A 20,938-nucleotide genomic window follows, 5' to 3' on the forward strand; every position below is an offset into this window, starting at 1 on the left:
CAGAGCAAGTCCCTCCCAGGCTCCGGGCCTCAGTTTCCCTCATCTGTCATATGGACAGTCACGATGTGGGTTCAACTTGTCTGGATGCCCACCTTTCAGCCAATTCAGCGCCAGGCCCTGGGGTGTGAAATGTGGGTACACAGGGAGCCGGAAGGGGGGCTCTGCGGCTTGCCTTGAGGAAGGACCACCATGCACACACCAGAGAAGACCATCCATGGGGGGTGAGCTCTCCACCCTGGAGGCATCAAAGAATCAGGCACAGGCTGTGTATGTGCATGAGTATGCGTGTGTCTACGCAGCTGCACGAGGGACGTGTGTTTCCACGTGTACACAGACTATGGGGCCCGGACAGGGTTCTGTGCAGGTGTGTGCCTCGTGTAAGTGTGAAGGGATGGGTCCTTGCGTCTCTGTGTGCCATCTACATGCATATGTGTACAGGTGTGTACCCAAGGGACATGGGGGAGGGGGAAGGGCAGGGCCAGGCTGCCCCAGGCCATGTGGTACCTGTGCCGGTGAATGAGCGCGTTGAAGGCCAAGCCATCCCGCCAGCTGGTGGTGAAATTCTGGATGTTTACCTCAGGGTAACTGGCAGTGTGGAAGGGAGAGACAGAGGCAGAAGTGGAGACAGTCAGGAGGGAAGAGGGAGGGAAGGAGAGAAGAAGGGAGAGAGAGAGAGACATAGATGGATGGTGGGGGGGTAGATAGATGATATGATAGAAAGAAAGAAAGAAAGAAAGAAAGAAAGAAAGAAAGAAAGAAAGAAAGAAAGAAAGAAAGAAAGGGGCAAGGAGACGGAAAAAGAGAGACGGAGAGAAAGCAAGATACAGACAGAGATGGAGAAAGAAAGGAGGAAGGGGAGGAGACAAGAAGGGAGAGAGAAGGGGGAGGGAGAGACAGAAACAAGGAAAAGCAGGCATAGAGGTAAAGACAGACACATGGAAAGAGAGAGTGTTGCGAGACAGCCGGCCAGCCCCAGAAGGCTGAGCATCAGAGAAAGCCCAGTCTCCATCCATACCTGCTCTCCGCTTCCTCCCAGGGGCAGAGGGCACCTGAGTTTCAGGCCATGCCCCTCCCGCAGGGCAGAGAGTTGGGGGACCAGGAGACTTCCCAGCAGAGCCTGAGTGGCCCCCTTCTCAGCCCCACCAAAGGGACCCAGGAGCCTGAACTTCTCACGGGAGCTGCCAGAGCCCCGGTATAGACCGTCCTAGGCTGCTTTCGGGGTGGAGGTGGCCAGGACTCAGGACTAGGGCTGGGGTGTTCACACAGGTGCCCCCAAGGCCTCTCGAGGTACAGGATGAGATACAGGAGACCAAGCAGGCTGGGGACGGTCCACCACTAACCAGCACTGTTTTCTGAGGAGCCCAAGTTCTAAATTTGAACCAGGCCTTCCAGATTCTTACACGGGTTTATTTGTCAAGGTCAGAAGAGTGGACGTATTTTATTTACCAGTTCGTTAACTTCAAATGTAACATTCTGACACGGAGGACTTGGGCGGTCCCTTGCACTCTTGTCCCAGAAGGGACCCTCAAGATCAGGCTAGGGCCCCACCCGCCCAGTGGGGGCGCAGGGTTGGGGGTGCACTTACCCAGCTGTCTTCATCTGACACCACAGGAGCAGCGCATCCTTGGCGGAGCGTGTCTCTCTGTTGTCCTCAGTCTCAATTTTGATTACTTGAATCTGTGAGGATATAAAACATGGCTGCTGGGACCCAGAGGGCTTGTGCCTGGGACCTGCCGGTGCGCTCCGCTACCAGGGACAAAGGGGATGGGAGGGGCGGCTTCGGGCTGGGGTTGGGGGTTCAGGAGCGTGAGGGTGGGATCTGGAGTGGACCGGGACATCCACAACTGGGGGAGGAGGAGGCTGCAGACTAGGGTCTCATTTTCCAGGGAAGCCTCCATACTTTGGCGTCTGGGCCACTTCTCTGATCCAAGCCACCATCATTTCCCCCTGGGCTAGTGCAGTCACCTCCAGGCTGGCCTCCCTGCTCCTGACCCCACAGTCTGTTCTCCTCATGGCAGAGAGGGACCCTGTGAGCACCCAGATCAGATCACATGTTTCCCATCCTCTGGACTTTCCGTGGGTCCGTCTCATTCACGGTAAAAGTAAATTTCCCCTCGTCATGCCTCTGACCTCCTCTTCAGCAGCCCACTCTGCTCCAGAGACCTGCTATCCTCTTCACTAAATCACCAGCGCCTTCCCACCTCAGGGCCTTTGCACTGCTTGTTCCTTCCCTCAGGGGCCCACATGGTTCCACCCCAGTTTCAGGTCTTTTCTCACATATCACCTCTGTGAGGCCTTCACCAACCACTTGATTTTAAATCACAGTATGTGTACTCAAATTTCACATCCTCCTTTTCTACCATACCTGTTATTTATTCATCTGGTGTACTGTCTCCCCATTGTGGACTGAACTGTGTCTCCCCCAAAATTCATAAGTTGAAGCTCTAATCCCCAACTGTGACTGTATTTGGAGATCGGGCCTTTAAGGAGGTAATTAAGTTTAAATTTTTTTTTTTTTGTCAACGTTTATTTATTTTGGGACAGAGAGAGACAGAGCATGAACGGGGGAGGGGCAGAGAGAGAGGGAGACACAGAATCGGAAACAGGGTCCAGGCTCTGAGCCATCAGCCCAGAGCCCGACGCGGGGTTCGAACTCACGGACCACGAGATCGTGACCTGGCTGAAGTCGGACGCTTAACCGACTGCGCCACCCAGGCGCCCCAGGAGGTAATTAAGTTTAAATGAGGTCATAGGGTAGGTCCCCAAAATGATTGGTGTCCTTATAAAAAAAAAAAAAAAAAAAAAAAAGGAAGAGATCCTAGGGACGTGCGCACACAGGGAAAAAGCCATGTGCGGACACAGAGAGAAGATGGCTACTTGCAAGCTGAGAGAGGCCTCAGGAGGAACTGATCAGGAGGAGCTTGATCTTGAACTTCCAGCTTGTAGAACTTGAGAAAATAAATTTCTGTTGTTTAAGCCACTCCGAGTGTGGTATTTTGTTACAGCAGCCCTAACAGACTAATGCACTCACTAACTTATTAAAGCTCTGGGACCACAGGATGTTTGTTTTGTATTCTGCGGTATCACACTTAGTAGGTGTTCAATGGTGTCCTCAGTGACCCAGAATCTAAAGCAGGTTCAAGAGCCCCGGATGGGTGTTGGAGACTTAGGTCCTGGACTCAAGAGCTGAGTTTGGCATTTGGGTTCCGAGGGAGAAAACTAGGTTCCAAAGAGGTGCCAGCCCCTAGTGCACGGCTCCAGCTGCCAGCAGGGATCCCGCCCCCCGCCCCCCAGTCTCATTCCTTGATTTTGTACTGGCAACGCCCATATCTGTCTCCAGCCCCCACCCCTTCCTTGAGCTCTATTCCCATGATCCGGTGGACTCCTAAATGCTCCCCCTGATGTTTTAGATATCAGATTCCTCATCACCATCACATCCCACACTGTCCCTCAAATCTGCTCCTCCTTCAAATCTGTCCCTGGGTGACCCCACTTTATCCCCCTGGTCCTGAGCCTTGAATGTTGGCCTGGACGCCTCCCTCTCTCCCCTTCCCCTGCCCATTCCCATTACAGGGCATCTTTCCTATCTGCCTCCCTCTGCACTTCCCTCTGGCCCCACCCTGGTCCAGCTCCAGTCTCTTCCCTGGGCTTCCAGCCCCCAATTTTGGCAATCACCCCCAAAGCAGAGGGATCTGTCTAAATCTGATGATGTTGGGGTGCCTGGGTGGCTCAGTCAGTTAAGAGACCAGCTCTGGCTCAGGTCGTGATCTCATAGTTTGTGGGTTCCAGCCCCGGGCTCTGTGCTGACAGCTCAGAGCCTGGAGCTGCTTTGGATTCTGTGTCTCCCTCTCTCTCTACCCCTCCCCTGTTCATGCTCTCTCTCTCTCTCTCTCAAAACTAAATAAACACTTAAAATAAATAAATAAATAAATCTGATGATGTCTATCCTTTTGATAAAAATCTCTAATTTCTCCCCATCTCAAACAGAATAAAATCAAAACTGCTAATCACAGATCACCTAGGCCCTGTCAACTCCTCTGACCTCATCTCCTCCCTGGCTCCCCCTTGTCTCCTATTCTCTAGACATACTGGTTTTTCTGGACCTCCAACATTTCAGCTCCTTCCCACCTCCCTCAGGGCCTTTGCATCCTGGCTATGCCTCCTGTTGGGAATGCTTTCTCCCTTCATCTTATGTCATGCAGCCATCAGCTTCTCAGAGAGTCCTTCTCTGACCACCAAGTCTAAAATCTCAACACTGTCAACCTGATATTTTGCATTCTTTTTACTGCCTTATCATAATCTATTCTTGGGCGCCTGGCTGGCTCAATCCATTGAGGTTCTGACTCTTGATTTCGGCTCGGGTCATTATCTCAGGTTTGTGAGCTCCAGCCCCAAATCAGGTTCCTCACTGACATTGCAGAGCCTGCTTGGGATTCTCTCTCTCCCTCTCTCTGCCCCTCCTCACTCGCTCTCTCAAAAATAAACTTAAAAAATATATTAAAAATAACCTATTCTTTTCTGCATAGCTCTTACCTAGAGTTATCCACTTCTCATACATCTCTTGTCTATGTATTTACGGGTTTGTTTATTGTCTGTCTCCCTCACGACAATGTAAGCTCCATTAAGGCAGAAAATGTGTCGATTTTGTTTCTGAACTGAAACAAAATTGACTGGATTTGAATTCCAGCTCTACTATCCAGCTGTGTGACCTTGAGCATATTACTTCCCCTCTCTGGGCTTCAGTTGCCTTCCTGGTAAAATATAATAAACAGTATCTACCTTATGGGGTTGTGTGTATTAAATGCCAAGTGCTTAGAACAGTGCCTGGAACAGGGTGAAAAATATATAAATGATCACAGTGGTGGTGGTGATCATGATTATTACTTTTATCATTATTTTCATCCCCACCACTTGGAATAGGGTTCCTGGATCATAGTAGGAAAATTTTTGGAATGAATGAATGAATGAATGAATGAATGAATAAGCAGATGACTGGGTGGCGGAAGCCCTCCTAAGGCCACACCTTGGGAGGGTGGGCTGGGCAGGGGTCACTTGGGGATCACCTGGAAGCGCAGGATGATGGTCCAGACTAGCCCCAGGGTCAGCCGGTGGTTCCCGTCCACAATGTCATGCGAGCCCACGTTTTCCAGGTGCACGCGCTGCTCCTTCAGGAACTGCAGCGCCTTGTCCACGTTTTCCAGCGAGTGGATCCTCATGCGACCTCGCGTGGGTCTTGGCTAGAGTGGCAGGGGCGTTGGGAGGTGGAGGGCCTGGCCAAGGGCCCTGTGCCCTCGGCCTGCTACCAACGAGGTCGGCCCCCCATGGCCACGCCCCCTGGATGTCCAAACCCAGGCCACGCCCTTTCAGTCTTCTCAAAGACCAAGGACGTCTTTGCCCCTTCCAGCCAGACCCTTTCAAGAGCCTGTTCCCTTCCTGGATTATTCTAGTTCCTGTCCCCACCCTTTCTTTCTACTGAAGTTCCACATCCAACCTGATGGCCACCTTTTATCCAGAAGCCTCAGCAACCTACCGGTAACCACACTCCTGTCCCCTGCCTTTGACCTCTGTTCCAGGCCCCCCAGGTTTGGCCCCTGGCCACGCCCCTCACTGCCTCCCTTTCAGGCTTCGGCCTAGAGCCACGCCCATTCCCCTAGGTCTCCGCGGGTTTGCTGCACTATTACTTCCAATGTTTCTGTTCTATAGCCATGCCCCGCAGGACTTCAGAGCTCCAGGCTCTGGTCCTTTAATGAACCTATAGCTCCTCAGAATCCCACCCTTTGTGGTGAAGCCTCATCCAAGCCCAGATACACAATTGCAACACGGGGCGCCAGGGTGGCTCAGTGGGTTAAGCGTGGGACTCCTGGTTTCCGCTCAGGTCATGATCTCGTTCTTCGTGGGTTCAAGCCCCGCATCGGGCTCTGCTCTGACAGTGCAGAGCCTGCTTGGGATTCGCCCTCTCTCCCTTTCTCTCTCTGCCTCTCCCCTGCTCATGCTCTCTCTCTGTGTCTCAAAAATAAATAAACTTAAAAAAAAAAAATACAACAGCAACTCATATAAAAACAAGCCAGACCCATTCCAGAGTTCTGTCTGGTTACCCAGATTTCCACGACCTAAGCCTCCCCTTCCGATGACAGCTGCACCTTCATCCACAGACCCCGCAACAGGGTCCTGCCCCAATTTTACGGCCAAGCCTCTTGCTACCGCACTACCCCCAGGCCAGTCGCTTCTAATAAAGCCCCTCCCTTCTCCAATTGCCCCACCCCTTCCCACGGAGCTTCTCCCCACCACAAGCCCAGAGTCCGCTGGATCCCCGGCCTTCACCGCAGAACCCAGGTTCGTTTCCCAGCCACGCCCCCACGCTGCTCACGCCCAACCCCCACTTCCGGCCATAGCCCCACCCACCTGAGCAAAGAGGCCGCTCACCCATCGGGCTCTTCCAGGACACACCACACGTCGGTTAGCCAGGCCCTGTTGTAGCCCAGCCCGGAATCCCGGGGCCGCCCCCTTCCCCCAGGCCCGCAGGCCCCCTCACCAGCTGCTCCCCGGACAGCACTTCCAGGAGCCGCGTGAGCACAAAGCCGTCCCGGAGGTCGGCATACAGGTCCCCGATGTGGCAGCCGACGCGGGCGAGATGCGAGTTCACCCACTTGGTGAAGGTCTTCTTCTGCACGGCCTCGCGCTCATCTGAAGGACAGGCTCTGATGAGCCCCCGCGCCCCCAGCACCTCTCCCCTTGCAGCTTCTCCGCAGCCCCTCACTCCGGGCCAAACCCTGTTTCGGCCCAGCTCTGCAACAATCAGGGCTTCGCACAAGCGGCTCCTCCAACCTGGGACGCCCGGCCCACCCTTCGCTGCCCGCCTGGAGACGCGTCCTTTAAAGCTTTCCTGAGACATCGCTTCCACAAGAAGCCTTCCCTCATTCCCACCCCAGCCGGCCCTATTCATTCGCTCCGTACATACTGGGGCATCTACTATGTGCCTCCGCACTCTTCTTGGCTCTGAGTACAGACAGAGGCCTTCCCTCCCAGATCTCAGTTTAGTGGGGCACAGATAATACACTAGGGAGCTAGAGAAGGTTAAGGAGAGGGCGGGAGGGAATGAGAGCTGTGTTTCAGGAAGACCTCTTGGCTGCTGTGGAGAGGGTGGGTCAGAGAGGGCAAGAATGACAGCCCAGGGCAGGGAGACTGGGAAGCGACTCTGGAAAGAGCGGACCAGCCGCACCAGGGCAGAAGCTGGGAATGGGAGAAGGGGACACACCAGGGATAGTTACAGATGAAAAATAATAATAATAATAATAAGACTTGGGTGTGACGGGTTGTGGGGGGTGAAGGGGAAGGAATATGCTAGAATGAATGCCCCTGAGGAAAAGAACTGAGTCACAGACACCCTCAAGCGGTAGCCGAAGGGCCAGCTACAACCTGCATTTCCCACATCCCTAGGGAGCAGAGTGCCCACGTGCCTGCCATCGGAGGGAGGGTGCAGGGGGGAGGGGGGAGGGGTGCAGGGTGGGGGCGAGGTGTCAGAACAATGTGGGCAACTACTGCTGCACTTACTTACAAAGGCATTGCTAACTCTCTCCTACAACGCTTTTATTTCATTTTATTTTTTTTAGTAACAGCTTAGAATGAGCTATAATTCACCTACTATCAAATTCACCCTTTCAAAGCGTAACTTCGGTGACTTTTAGTATAGTCACAGGGTTGTGCAACCCACACCACCATCTGATATCAGAACATTTTCATCCCTCCAAGGAAAAACCTTGCGCCCTTTAGCAGTCACTCCCCATTCCCCCTTCTCCCAGCCCTGGGACACTAGGAATCTCTTTTCTGTCTCTCCGGATTTACCTATGCTGGACATCTCATATAAATAGAATCATACAATATATGACCTTTCGGGTGTCTGGCTTCTTTCACTTAGCATCATGTTTTCAAGGTACATCCATGCCATCACATATATCAGTACTTTATTTCTTCTTTATGGCTAAATAATATTCCATTCTGTGGCTCTCCTGCATTTTACTCCTCTACTCATCAACGGATGGACATTGGGGTTGTTTCCACTTTGTGGCTATTATGAATAACGCGACTATGAACATTCAAGTACATACAAGTCCTTGTGTGGACACATGTTTTCAGTTATCTTGAGTATATACGCAGGAGTGAAATGGTTGGGTCCTATGGTAACTCTACATTTAAAACTTTTTTTTAAGTTTATTTATTTTTGAGAGAGAGAGAGAGAGAGAGAGAGAGACAGCGAGCAAGCCTGAGCAGGAGAAGGGCAGAGAGAGAGGGAGAGAGAGAATCCTAAGCAGGCTCCAAGCTGTCAGAGCAGAGCCCGACGTGAGCCTCAACCCACAGACCGTGAGATCATGCATGACCTGAGCCGAAATCAAGAGTCAGATGTTCAGCCGACTGAGCCACCCAGGTGTCCTTACATTTAACCTTTTGAGGAACTGCCAGACTGTTTTCTCAAGTGGCTGTGCCATTTTACATTCCCACCGGCAATGTACGAGGGTTCCGGTGTCCCCACATCCTCACCACCACTTGTTATTTTCCATTTGATCACGGCCATTCTAGTGGTATAAAATGGTCTCTCACTGTGCTTTTGATTTGCATTTCCCTGATGACTAATGATGTTGAGCATCTTTTCATGTGTTCATTGCCCACGTGTGTATCTTCTTTGGAGAAACATCTATGCAAATCCCTTCCCCGTCTCAGTTGGGTTAGTCTTTTTTATCATCTGTAGTTTCTTTGCAACTTCGTGTAAATCTATAATTATTTCATAATTTAAAGTGTTATCAAAACAGGCGGTGCCCGGGTGGCTCAGTCTGTTGGGCGACCAACTCTTGATTTCAGCCCAGGTCGTGACCCTAGGGTCATGGGATCGATCCCCGTGTTGGGCTCCTCACTGAGTGTGCAACCTGCTTAAGATTCTCTCTCTCTCTCTCTCTCTCTCTCTCTCTCTCTCTCCCCCTGCCCCTCTCCCCACCTCCCCCGCTCTCTGGCTCTCTAAAAAATAAATTAAAAAATAAAATAAAGTGTTACCAAAACAGGAAACTACTGCCTGGCCTTCCTTTCTCTTCTCCCAGCTTCCACAAGCTTGAGCACAAGGTCCACAGGGCACAGGATAGAAGGACCTGGAACCCACGCTGATAGCTTGGAGCAGAGCCTCCCTGCCCACCAGGCTGCCCATCTCAGGATTATCCAGGAGGGAGAAATGAGCTTCTATCTCCTTTAAGTCACTGCATTGTGGGGTCTGTCTCTTGCAACACCTCAGCCTTCACAGTATGGTTAGCATTTCATTATTAAAGAACTTCATTGTCGCACTTCTAAGTTCCCTAGTCATGCAGTAATCAAGATTTGTATAGCCGGTCTATTTCCCCTTTTAACCATTTGACAGCTCTCAATTTCTTTTACCATAACATTTACCTTTTGTAATACTATTTTTTTAAATTAAGTAAACTCTGCCCCCAATGTGGGGCTCAAACTCACGACCCCAAGATCAAGAGTCGCATGCTCCACCCACTTAGCCAGCCGGGCGCCCCTTTCGTAATATTATTAAATATCGCATTTGACTCTGGCAGTAGAAAATATGCACTGTAGAGCGCCTGGGTGGCTCAGTCGGTTAAGCTTCCGACTTCAGCTCAGGTCATGGTCTCACGGTTTGTGAGTTCGAGCCCCGCGTCGGGCTCTGTGCTGACAGTGAGAAGCCTGCTTGGGATCCTCTCTCTCCCTCTATCTCAGCCCTTCCCCCACTCATACCTTGTCTCTCTCTCAAAATAAATGAATAAAACATAAATAAATAAATAAATAAATAAATAAATAAATAAATAGGGGCACCTGGGTGGCTCAGTTAGTTAAGCTTCTGACTTCGGCTCATGTCATGATCTCACGGTTTGTGGGTTCGAGCCCCACGTCGGGCTCTGTGCTGACAGCTCGGAACCTGGAGCCTGTTTTGGATTCTGTGTCTCCCTCTCTCTCTGCCCTTCCCCTGCTCACACTCTGTCTCTCCCTCTCAAAAAATAAACATTAAAAAAAATTTTTTTAAAGAAAATATGCAATGCTGGAAAATATCCACTGACTGACCTGTATTTTTTTTTTTTTACATTAAACTAGATGTTGAAAGTTTACCTCTAATTTGAAAGTGAGTATGCAGAAACTAGTAGTAAATTCACATGAAAGATCTTGTTTGTTTAAATGTGGGTTTTGTGCTGTGTGGATAGGATGGGGACCCGTGTGAGCACCTGACCATCGATCACACACGAAGAAGGGATCACGGAATAGACGCTGACTCGAATATTTGGTTATTTTGCCTTCTAGTGGCCGGTGCCTGAGCCAAATGGCAGATTTGGGCGAATGCTGAAGCCAAAGTGGAACTTCTGTGCATCCCCAGCATGGTGCCAGAATGGGGACAATTGCATTCAGTCCTGCCTCCATCGATAACATGCTGTTTGACTTCGAGTGGCCATTTCTCTCCTTTGGGCCTCCATTTCCCCCATTTGCAAAATGAGGGGTTTGGACTAGATCAATGGACTCTGAGGGACTCTGAGTGTTTGGGAACTCGTGCTTGGAAGACAGGGATCCACGAGAATATTGTCTTATTTTGTAATCTCATTTTGCTGGTACCAAAAGAAAATTAATAGAAACACATCCTGGCCCATCCGGATGGTGACCTCATAAAGCACAATACCGTGAGATATTGGGTTTTGTGATTGCAAATCCTGTTAGCATGGGGACGCCTGGGTGGCTCAGTCGGTTAAGCGTCCGACCTCGGCTCAGGTCATGATCTTGCGGTTTGTGAGTTCAAGTCTCCTGTTGGGCTCTGTGCCAACATCTCAGAGCCTGGAACCTGCTTTGAATTCTCTCTCTCTCTCTCTCTCTCTCTCTCTCTCTCTGCCCCTCCCCTGCTTGCATTCTCTGTCTCTCTCAAAAATAAATAAACATTAAAAAAATAGAAGTAAAACAAATCCTGTTAGCCTGATTGGGGGTCCAGAACTGAAATGCCCGCAGAGGTCTGGCAGGCTCTGAAAAGGAGAAACCTAGGCCCTCTTAAAAGGGGCAGTGGCGGGGCACCTGGGTGGCACAGTCGGTTAAGCGTCCGACTTCAGCCAGGTCACGATCTCGCGGTCCGTGAGTTCGAGCCCCGCGTCGGGCTCTGGGCTGATGGCTCGGAGCCTGGAGCCTGTTTCCGGTTCTGTGTCTCCCTCTCTCTGCCCCTCGCCCATTCATGCTCTGTCTCTCTCTGTCCCAAAAATAAATAAACATTGAAAAAAAATTAAAAAAAAAAAAAGGGGGGCAGTGGCCACACAGCACCTGTGCATGGAGCCTCCTAGCAATGAAAGCCCACTGTTGCCATGTCATTTGATGTTCCACAAGGAGCCCCGAACCTGCATTTTTAAAGATAAAATCTCCTTATTTTCATTTAAAAAAATTTTTTTAAGTTTATTTATTTATTTTGAGAGAGAACGAATATGAGGAGGGGAGGAGCAGAGAGAGGGGGAGAGAGAGAATCAAAAGCAAGCCCTGTACTGTCAGTGCAGAGCCTGATGCGGGGCTTGAACTCATGAACCGTGAGATCATGCCCTGAGCTGAAATCAAGAGTCAGATGCTTAACCGATTGAGCCACTCAGGCGCCCCCAAATCTCCCTACTCTTAAATGCTGGCAACCGATTTATGTCTGTATAAAACACACTGGAGGGGCGAGTCTGGGTGGCTCAGTCAGTTAAGCCTCTGACTCTTGATTTTGGCTCAGGTCATGATCTCGAGGTTTGTGAGTTCAAGTTCTGCACTGGGCTCTACACTGACATCTCGGTGCCTGCTTAGGATTCTCTCTCTCTCTCTCTCTCTCTCTCTGCCCCTCCCCCCGCCAAGAAGTAAATAAATAAACATTTAGAAAAAAACTACAATGGGGGTGAAACCAGATATGTCCCAGAGTGCCACTTCCGACCTAAGATGACACTGAATGTTTACTGTGTTGGTGAGTGTTTCGGTTACCTCGTAGTGTCTTCCGTGTACCCTGAGGCCACCTCTACTGTCCTGCCTGTGCTCTGAGCCCAGGGAGACTGTCACTGCTGACTGTCTCAAAAGGGTTCCCCCGGCCCTCAAAGGCCTCAGACTTCCAGTTGGGTTGGGCTAAGAGGAGAAAGGAAGGGCTGAGGAATTTATTCCCTCCCTGCCTGACCAGCTTTCAGCAGCGCCTGGTTCCTCTTTCTACAATCCCCGGCGTGTGAGGCCTCTGTCCCTCTCACTGCTCCCTGCCCCCATCCCTGAGTGTCCACTGACCTTGTAAGTGCCTGTAGCCCTGGCCACACCTCTGCAATTAGTCCCTTCATTAAGCTCCCCTCAATTTTACCCCCTTGAGGGAGCCATCTGCTTCCTGCCGAGACTCTAGCTGGCACCCATACCTCTGGGCTGTCAAGACTCCAAGCCAAGTGACAACTGTCCTACCTCTGCCATTGTGCTCATATGGAGTTACCATTTAGGTATTCTTCTCCTCTGTGCTAATCACTAGCGCAAGCAAAACACATTTCCTCAGAATAAGACTTCAGGGGCGCCTGGGTGGCTCAGTTGGCTAAGCGTCCGACTTCACCTCAGGGTTCGTCATCTTGCGCCTCTGTCTCCCTCGCTCTGCCCCTTCTTCCTGCCCCCCGCCCCCCGCACTCGCGTGTGCTCTTTCTCTCTCAAAAATAAATGTTTAAAATCAATAAATATATACAAAAAATTAAAAAAGAATAAGACTTCAATTTATTCATCTCTTTAATACATTGAAACTTTCACAGAGCTGAGGAACCACTATTCTCTTGTCCATTATTGGTTAAGGAGAAAGGATATAGAGAGACTTAGTATGTCACCAGTTTGGCTACTGGTCTGGGAAAAGTTAAGAAGCCGGAAAATACCAGTAGTGGTGGAAAGGTGGGGACATCCTAACCTTCCGTGTCTCCTGGAAGGAGTTACAGACTAGGGCAGTCCTCTGGGCAGCAATCTGAGTCTAAATAAATTCGAGCACACCCCCATAACACAGCAGTGCTTATGTCCCATAAACTTTTCCACACTGGCTTATAAGGAGCGTGTATGAGGATGTTCAATGCAATGCAATTTGGGGGGCAAGGGGCAGAGGCAGGTTGGGGGTTGTATAGGGCTGTCAGATTTATGACAATGAAATTGCAGATCGGTAGGGAAAAGAAAGTCTTTTCCATAAATGGAGCTGAGTCAACCTGCTACCCAAAAGTGGCAAAAAACAAACAAAAAAAACCCCTGACCCCCCACTATACACAGAAATAGAAATATCATTTAGCTTCTAAATCTAAATGTGAAAGGAATAAATAAGACTCTTAGAAGAAAATACCAAAAAACATCTCCCTGACCTTGAAGTAGGCGAAGATTCTTTTTTCCTAGAGAGCATTTCCTCTTTTGTTTGTTTGTTTTTTTTAAGTCTATTAATTTATTTTGACAGAGACAGAAGGCACAAGGGAGGGAGAGAGAGAGAATCCCAAGCAGGCTCTGCATGGTCAGTGCACAGCCCCATGCTGGGCTTGAACTCACCAACCAGGAGATCATGCCCTGAACCGAAGTCGGACACCTAACCGACTGAGCCACCTCGTCACCTCCCGGCCAAGATTTCTTCAACAAGACAACAAATGTGAGCCACATAGGAAATATGTACTAATTATCAAATTAGGCTACATTTAAATTAAGAAATACCGTTCATCAAGAGGCAACATTAAAAGAGTAAAAAGACAAGCCACACAGTGGGAGAAAATATTCACAACACATACATCTGACAAAGGACTTGGACCCAGAATATGCAAGAACTCCTACAAAACAATCAGAAAAGGGCAGGAAAATTGATATGCAAACGGGCAAGGGACTTGAATGGGCATGGCACAGGAGGCTATCCAAATAGTGAATAAGCAGATGAAAAGGTGCTCTACCTCACTAGTTGTTATTAGTCATCAGGAAAATGTGAATTAAAGCCACAATAGAATGCACACCCATCAGAATGGCTAAAATTAAAAAGATTGACCACACTAGGGGCTGGATGTACAGTAACTGAATCCCTCGTACACTGCTGGTGGGAATGTAAAATGTTACAAATCGGCAGTTTCCACTAAAGTTAGATATACACCTACCCTATGACCCAACACTTTCTTTCGCTCGATGTGGGTGTAAGTCACCAAAAATGAGTGCTTACGCCCACCAAAAACAGGTACGAGGAAGCTTAAAGCAGTGATAGTTTGTAATAGTTTGAAATACTAGTAATTACTGGTTTGTAATAGTCTAGCTTGTGCTGGCCCTAAACCAGAAGCAACCCAAATGCTCACGAACAGGTGAATGGGAAAAATTCGCCGTATTCACACTGTGGAATACGATACAGCAACGAGAAGGGGCACCCTACAAGTACGTGTAGACAGGGATGAGTCTCACAAGCACAGTGTTGACTGAAGGAAGCCAGACACAAAGGGGTACATCCTTCAGGACTCTATTTTTACGAAGTTCAAATAGCAGGAAAACAAATGTACGCTGTTAGAAGTTAGGCCAGTGTTTACTCTAGGGAAGTAGTGAGAGAGGTAGCCTTAGGGGGGCGGGCTTCTCTGGGGCCGTTACATTCCATTTCCTTATCTGGGGACTGGTTACCACGCGCTGCTCATTGGTGGAAATGCTGGGGACTCACGATTTATCTGCATTTTTATGTGCATATAATACTTTAATAAACAGTTAAAGTATGATATACATGCCCACTAATTAGCAATGCACATTTTGTAAAATCATTGACCCACAAAGATAAGAATTTGCGTTAAAACTATCAGAATGGGGAGCGTCTGGGTCGCTCAGTCAGTTAAGCATCCAACTTCAGCTCAGGTCATGATCTCACGGTTTGTGAGTTCGAGCCCCGCGTCAGGCTCTGTGCTGACAGCTCAGAGCCTGGAGCCTGATTTAGATTCTGTGTCTTCCTCTCTCTCTGCCCCTCCCCTGCTCACACTCTGTCTCTCTCTCCCAAACAAAACAAAACAAAACAAAACAAAACAAAACAAAACAAAACAAAACAAAACAACACAAAACAAAAAAACTAGGGTGCCTGGTGGCTCAGTTGGTTAAGTGTCCAATTCTTGATTTTGGCCCAGGTCATGATTTCACTGTTCATGAGTTCAAGTCCCACATCCAGATCCACACTCACAATGCATTGGCTGCTTGGGATCCTCTCTCTCCCTTTCTCTCTGCCCCTTCTGCATGCTCTCTCTCTCTCTCTCAAAATAAATAAATAAACTTAAAAATTTTTTTAAGTATATATCAGAATGGGAGGGGTACCTGGGTGGCTCAGTCAGTTGAGCAACCAACTCTTGATTTCGGTTCAGGTCATGATCCCAGGGTCGTGGGGTCGAGCCTTGCATTGGACTCGCACTGAGCGTGGAGCCTGCTTGGGATTCTCTCTCTCTCTGCCCCCCTCCCCCACTTGTGTTCTCTGTCTCCCTCTCAAAATAAATAAATAAATAAATAAATAAATAAATAAATAAATAAATAAGTAAATAAATCAACAAACAAACAAAAAACTACCAGAACAGGGCACCTGGGTGGCTCAGTCCATTAAGTGTCTGACTCTCGATTTCAGCTCAGGTCATGATCTCACAGTTTGTGGGTTCGAGCCCCACGTCAGGCTCCATGCTGACAGCTTGCAGCCTGCTTAGGATTCTCGCTCTTCCCTTTCTCTCTCTCTCTCTGCCCCTCCCCCATTCACGCTCTCTCTTTTTTTCTCTCCCTCTCAAAATAAATAAATAAACATAGAACAAGAGAGATGAAAACAGTTGTGGGTTTGTTGCATTTAGGAAAATTATAGATGTAATAACTTAAGAAGACATGGGGCACGTATGAGAATTGTTTTTTTTTTTTTTTTCTTATAGGGGATTCCCTACACTTCTCTGGACTAGGTGTTTGTCTGTTTGTGGTATCGGCACTGATGTTCTGTGAATCAGTGAAGAGTCCTTGATCCCCATGTTACCACATCCCACCCCTGCTTAAAATCTTACCATAGCTCCCCAGTGCCCTCACAACCTACACGGCGGCCTAGAAGGCCCCTCAGGATCTGACTCCAGCTGCTTCCTTTAGCATTGCATTAGTCACCACCGCATTCTACCCACTCCCAACTTTTGGAAGGGTTGCATATGCTGTTTCCTCTGCCTGGAATATTCTTCTGCTCTCCACCCCAGGGTTCACTCTTATTCATCCTTCCGGGCTCAGCTTAGGCATCTCCTCCTCCAAGAAGCACTCTGCCTCTCTGGACTGAATCAGGCACCTCATCTGAGCTCCAATAGTCCCTGGGCTTTCCCATCCCAGCCCCCTGCCTGTGCCTCACCATCCTGGCCCTGACCACTCAGGGTCGTCACTACTCTCCCAGGGGACTGGGAGCTCTTTGGGCTGGCTCAGTTACCAACATGTCCCTCAGATTGTCCAGCATAGGTCAGGCACAGGGGAGGCACTGGATATTTTGTGGATGAAATAATCTAGAATTCTAAGTTGATGTGATCCCAAGTTTTTAAGGTTCTAAGAGTCTAAAAGTATGATTTTAAGTTTCCACGAGTATATTTTATACCATTCTAGTTTCTTTTTATTTTTATTTTTTTACATGTATTCATTTTTGAGAGACAGAGAAAGACAGAGCACAAGCGGGGGAGAGGCAGAGAGAGAGGAAAACAGAATCCGAAGCAGGCTCCAGGCTCCGAGCTGTCAGCACAGAGCCCGACACAAGGCTCGAACTCACAAACTGCGAGATCATGACCTGAACTGAAGTGGGATGCTTAACCAACTGAGCCACCCAGGCGCCCCTCTAGCTTCTTTTTTTTTCTTTTAAGTTTATTTATTTATTTTGAGAGAGAAAGAGAAAAAGCATGAGTGGGGGAGGGGCAGAGAGAGAGGAGAGCGAGCGAGCGAGAGAGAGAGAGAGAGAGAGAGAGAGAGAATCCCAAGCAGGCTCCTCACTGTCAGTGCCAGTGCAGAGCCTGATTCGGGGCTCAAACTCATGAACTGTGAGATCATGACCCGAGCCAAAGTCAGATGCTCAACCGACTGAGCCACCCAGGCGACCCCATTCTAGTTTCTAAATCAGAGGAAGCTGGCCATCCATTAGTTAATTCTCATTCACACTTTTGTGGCACATATAGATTTTTTTTTAATTGGGAAACTGTACAAAAACATCAGAGCTAGGGGCACCTGGGTGTCTCAGTCAGTTGAATGTCCGACTTCGGCTTAGGTCATGATCTTGCAATCCATGAGTTCAAGCCCCGCGTCGGGCTCTGTGCTGACAGCTCAGAACCTTAAGCCTGCTTCAGATTCTGTGTCTCCCTCTCTCTCTGCCCCTGCCCTGCTCACGCTGTGTGTGTCTCTCTCTCAATCAAAAATAAATAACATTTAGGGGCGCCTGGGTGGTTCAGTCAGTTGAGCGTCCGACTTCGGCTCAGGGAATGATCTCACAGTTCATGGGTTCAAGCCCTGCGTCAGGCTCTGCGCTGACAGGTCAGAGCCTGGAACCTGCTTTGGATTCTGTGTCTCCCTCTCTCTCTGCCCCTCCCCCGCTCACGCTCTGTCACTCTCTCTCTCTCTCAAAAATAAATAAACATTAAAAATTTTTTAAATAAATAAATAAATAAATAAACAAATAACATTAAAAAAAAAATCAGAGCTAGCAAATTTGGGCCCACAGTTCCCATGGCTGGAGCTGGTGACCAGGGTATTGTTCCCCAGTTGACCATGGCCCCCAGTCTACTCTCTCATTTATGTCACCTCCTTCTGGGAGGCCCTTAGGTTTGACACCACTCTTCAGCATCTTATAATTATAAAGTTTCAACAATCTTAGTATCAAAGATCCCATGATGGATATGTTGAGTTACTAAAATTCTGAGATTCTGAGGGAACGGATTCCGACCTTAATGTTTTAAGATTTCATGATTACTACAGTCTTAGTTTATGTTTACAACATTCCGCGTTTCTGAGATAAGAAGGTCCCAAGGGTCAAAGGTACTAAGGGTCTAATGTTTTAAAGACTTAGGGCTCATGGTTATGAAGTTACATGTCTCTGAAGGTTCTCAGGGTCTTTGCTCATAGCTTTTTTTCTTTGTTTATTTGTTTAGGTTTATTTTGAGAGAGAGAGCTAGAGAGAGCACACACAGTCATGTGCGAATGAGCGGGGGAGGGGCAGAGAGAGAGGGAGAGAGAATCCCAAGCAGGCTCTGTGCTCTGAAGGGCAAGATCATGACCTGAGCTGAAATCGAGAGTCAAATGCTCAACAGACTGAACCACCCAGGCACCACTGTTTGTTTGTTTGTTTGTTTGTTTGTTTGTTTGTTTGTTTTGAAGTAGGTGCCATGCCCAGTGTGGGGCCCAATGCAGCTCCCCTGCCTCCCCCGAACTCACAACCCTGAGATAGAGACCTAAGCTGAGGATCAAGAGTGAGACACTCAACCGACTGAGCTACCCAGGAGCCCTTGCTCCTAGTTTTAGTGCTGATGATTAAATAACTTCTGAGGTTCTAAAGCCCTCTCTGAATATGAAGTCCTAAGGCTCAAGGGTCTACAATTCCAAAGGTCTTAGGTTCTAAGATTCTATCACTATATGGTTCAGGTCATGATCTCAAGGTTTGTGAGTTCAAGCCCCACGTCGGCCTCTGTGCTGACAGCTCAGAGCTTGGGCCCTACTTCAGATTCTGTCTCCCTCTCTCTCTTCCCTTCCCCCACTCATGTTCTGTCTCTCCCTCTCTCTCAAAAATAAATAGACATTAAAAATTTACAAAAAACAAAAACAAAAACATCAACGTAGGGTGACCGACCATCCTGGTTGGCCCCAGGGTTTCAGAGGGTTTCAGTGCTAAAAACTGGAAATGTAGTCATTCTATCTCAAAATTCTCGGGATCCACATTTCTATTCTGAAATTCTAAAGGTTTAGGATTATAAAGCTCTAAGGATCTATGTGTATTAGAGTTTAAGTTTCTAAGGGTCTAAGATCCAAGGAGGTCAATGATTAAAATTTCTAAGGTCTATGATTATAAAGTTCTGTGTTCTAAGAGTCTCATTTCTAGAGGCCGCAACTTCAAAGAATCTTGGAGTATGACATTCCAAGGTCCAAAAATCCAATATTTCAGCATCTTGAGATTCTAAAGAAGTACGCTTATAAAATCCCACATTTCTTTTTTTATTTAAAAAAAATTTTTAAGTTTATTTTTATAGAGAGAGGGAGAGCATGAGAAGGGGGGCAGAGAGAGACGGAGACACAGAATCCGAAGCAGACTCCAGGCTCCGAGCTGTCAGCACAGAGCCCGACGCGGGGCTTGAACTCACAAACTGTGAGATCTTGACCTGAACTGAAGTCCGACGCTCAACCAAACTGAGCCACCCAGGCGCCCCCAAAATCCCACATTTCTGAGACTATACATTTTCAAGGTTGTAAGGCAGCACTGCCCCATACAGTATCCACAAGCCACATATGGCTACTTAAATGTAAATTAATTAAAACTGAATACAATGAAAAATTTGGTCCCTCACGAAGCACTGGCCACATTTCAAGCGCTTACAGCCAAAAGTACTACTGGTTAGTGGTTAGTACATTGGACATCACAGATAAAGAACATTTTCCCATCACTGTGGAAAGTTCCATTGGACAGTGTTGGTCTACAGATTCAAGTGAAAAGGGTCTGTAACTCTCTTCCCATCCTCCAGGCCATCAAGGTTCTCAAGCTCTGAGGTACACAGATACCACCCCAACAACCTCCTCCCGTTCCTCCTTCCCTCCTCCCACCCCAGCCCTCTTCCAGGTACCTGCCAAGGCCTTGATCCTGGAGCACTCAAAGAGGGAGGCGGCTGCCGTGGCGGCTCCCGGCTGCTCCCGTTCCCAGCCCCGATCCGGACTCTCCCAGCGGGCTGCAGGATTGTTGTTGTTAGGGGCCGGCAGGCCCTCCATGTTGTCCACTTCCCCTGGTACCTGTGCCATCGGGGAAGGTGAGGCCTGGGGAGGAGCAGAGGCAGGTTAGGCTAGACACAGGTCCGGAGCTCAGAGGTCCCTCTTCTAACAGCTGCTGTCTGTGAGTCCTGTCCACTCCCTCGCCCTCAGTTTCCCTGTCTTTAAAGTGGACCTAATAACTACTGACAATAATATTCACTGTGACCACTTCATAGGGGTGTGATAAAGCACCCAGCTCAGCACCTGGAGCAGGGCGCGGGCTGGGCAAATTGTCCCTATATTATTGTTAGAAGGATGACACTTATCAGTAGAACTCTAAAATGCAGTGAAGGGGCTCTTGAGGGGTTCAGTCGGTTAAGTGTTGAACTTCGGCTCAGGTCATGATCTCACAGTTTGTAGAAGACCCACATCGGGCTCTGTGCTGTCAGCACAGAGCCTGCTTGGGATTCTCTTTCTCTTCCTCTCTCTCTGCCCCTCCCCTGCTTGTATGCACACTCTCTCTCTCAAAATAAATAAATAAACATTAAAAAAAAAAGACATTGGGGCACCTGGGTGGCTCAGTCGGTTAAGTGTCCGACTCTTGATTTTGGCTCAGGTCATGATCTCACAGTTCATGAGTCCGAGCCCCACATCGAACTGTCAGTGCAGAGCCTGCTTGGGATTCTCTCTCTGTCTCTCTCTCTGTTCCTCAAAAATATATAAATAAACTTTAAAAAAATATAATGTTTATTTATTTTTGTTGAGAGAGAGAGAGACAGACAGAGTGTAAGCAGGGGAGGGGCAGAGAGAGAAGGAGACACAGAATCTAAAGCAGGCTCCAGGCTGTGAGCTGTCAGCACAGACCCTGATGCGGGGCTTGAACTCACCAACTAGGAGATCATGACCTGAGCCAAAGTCGGATGCTTAACAGATTGAGCCACCCAGGTGCCCCAAACTTTAAAGGATTAAAAAAAAAAAAGACATTATAGAGGAGGAAACTAAGGTCCAAGGTCGCAAAGCT

At 48.6% G+C, this 20,938-nt stretch overlaps 1 protein-coding gene across 1 annotated transcript in view; it reads right to left on the reverse strand.

Annotated features, from left to right (window-relative positions):
- The window catches only part of SPTBN4 (spectrin beta, non-erythrocytic 4), a 73,009-nt gene extending 53,041 nt beyond the window's left edge, over positions 1–19,968 (reverse strand). The window contains exons 1-5 of the mRNA XM_047079177.1: positions 19,797–19,968; positions 6,533–6,684; positions 5,064–5,237; positions 1,586–1,677; positions 505–585 (exon numbers count right to left, since the gene is read on the reverse strand). Of these exons, the coding sequence (XP_046935133.1) occupies positions 505–585; positions 1,586–1,677; positions 5,064–5,237; positions 6,533–6,684; positions 19,797–19,968 (671 nt within the window). The remainder of the gene's footprint in view (positions 1–504; positions 586–1,585; positions 1,678–5,063; positions 5,238–6,532; positions 6,685–19,796) is intronic.
- Positions 19,969–20,938: the final 970 nt, after the last annotated feature.

This window comes from Lynx rufus, unplaced genomic scaffold (genome assembly GCF_022079265.1).
Source record: "Lynx rufus isolate CCGP_SWC_20201006 ecotype Redwood Valley unplaced genomic scaffold, mLynRuf1.p SCAF_16, whole genome shotgun sequence".
Lineage (NCBI taxonomy): Eukaryota > Metazoa > Chordata > Mammalia > Carnivora > Felidae > Lynx > Lynx rufus.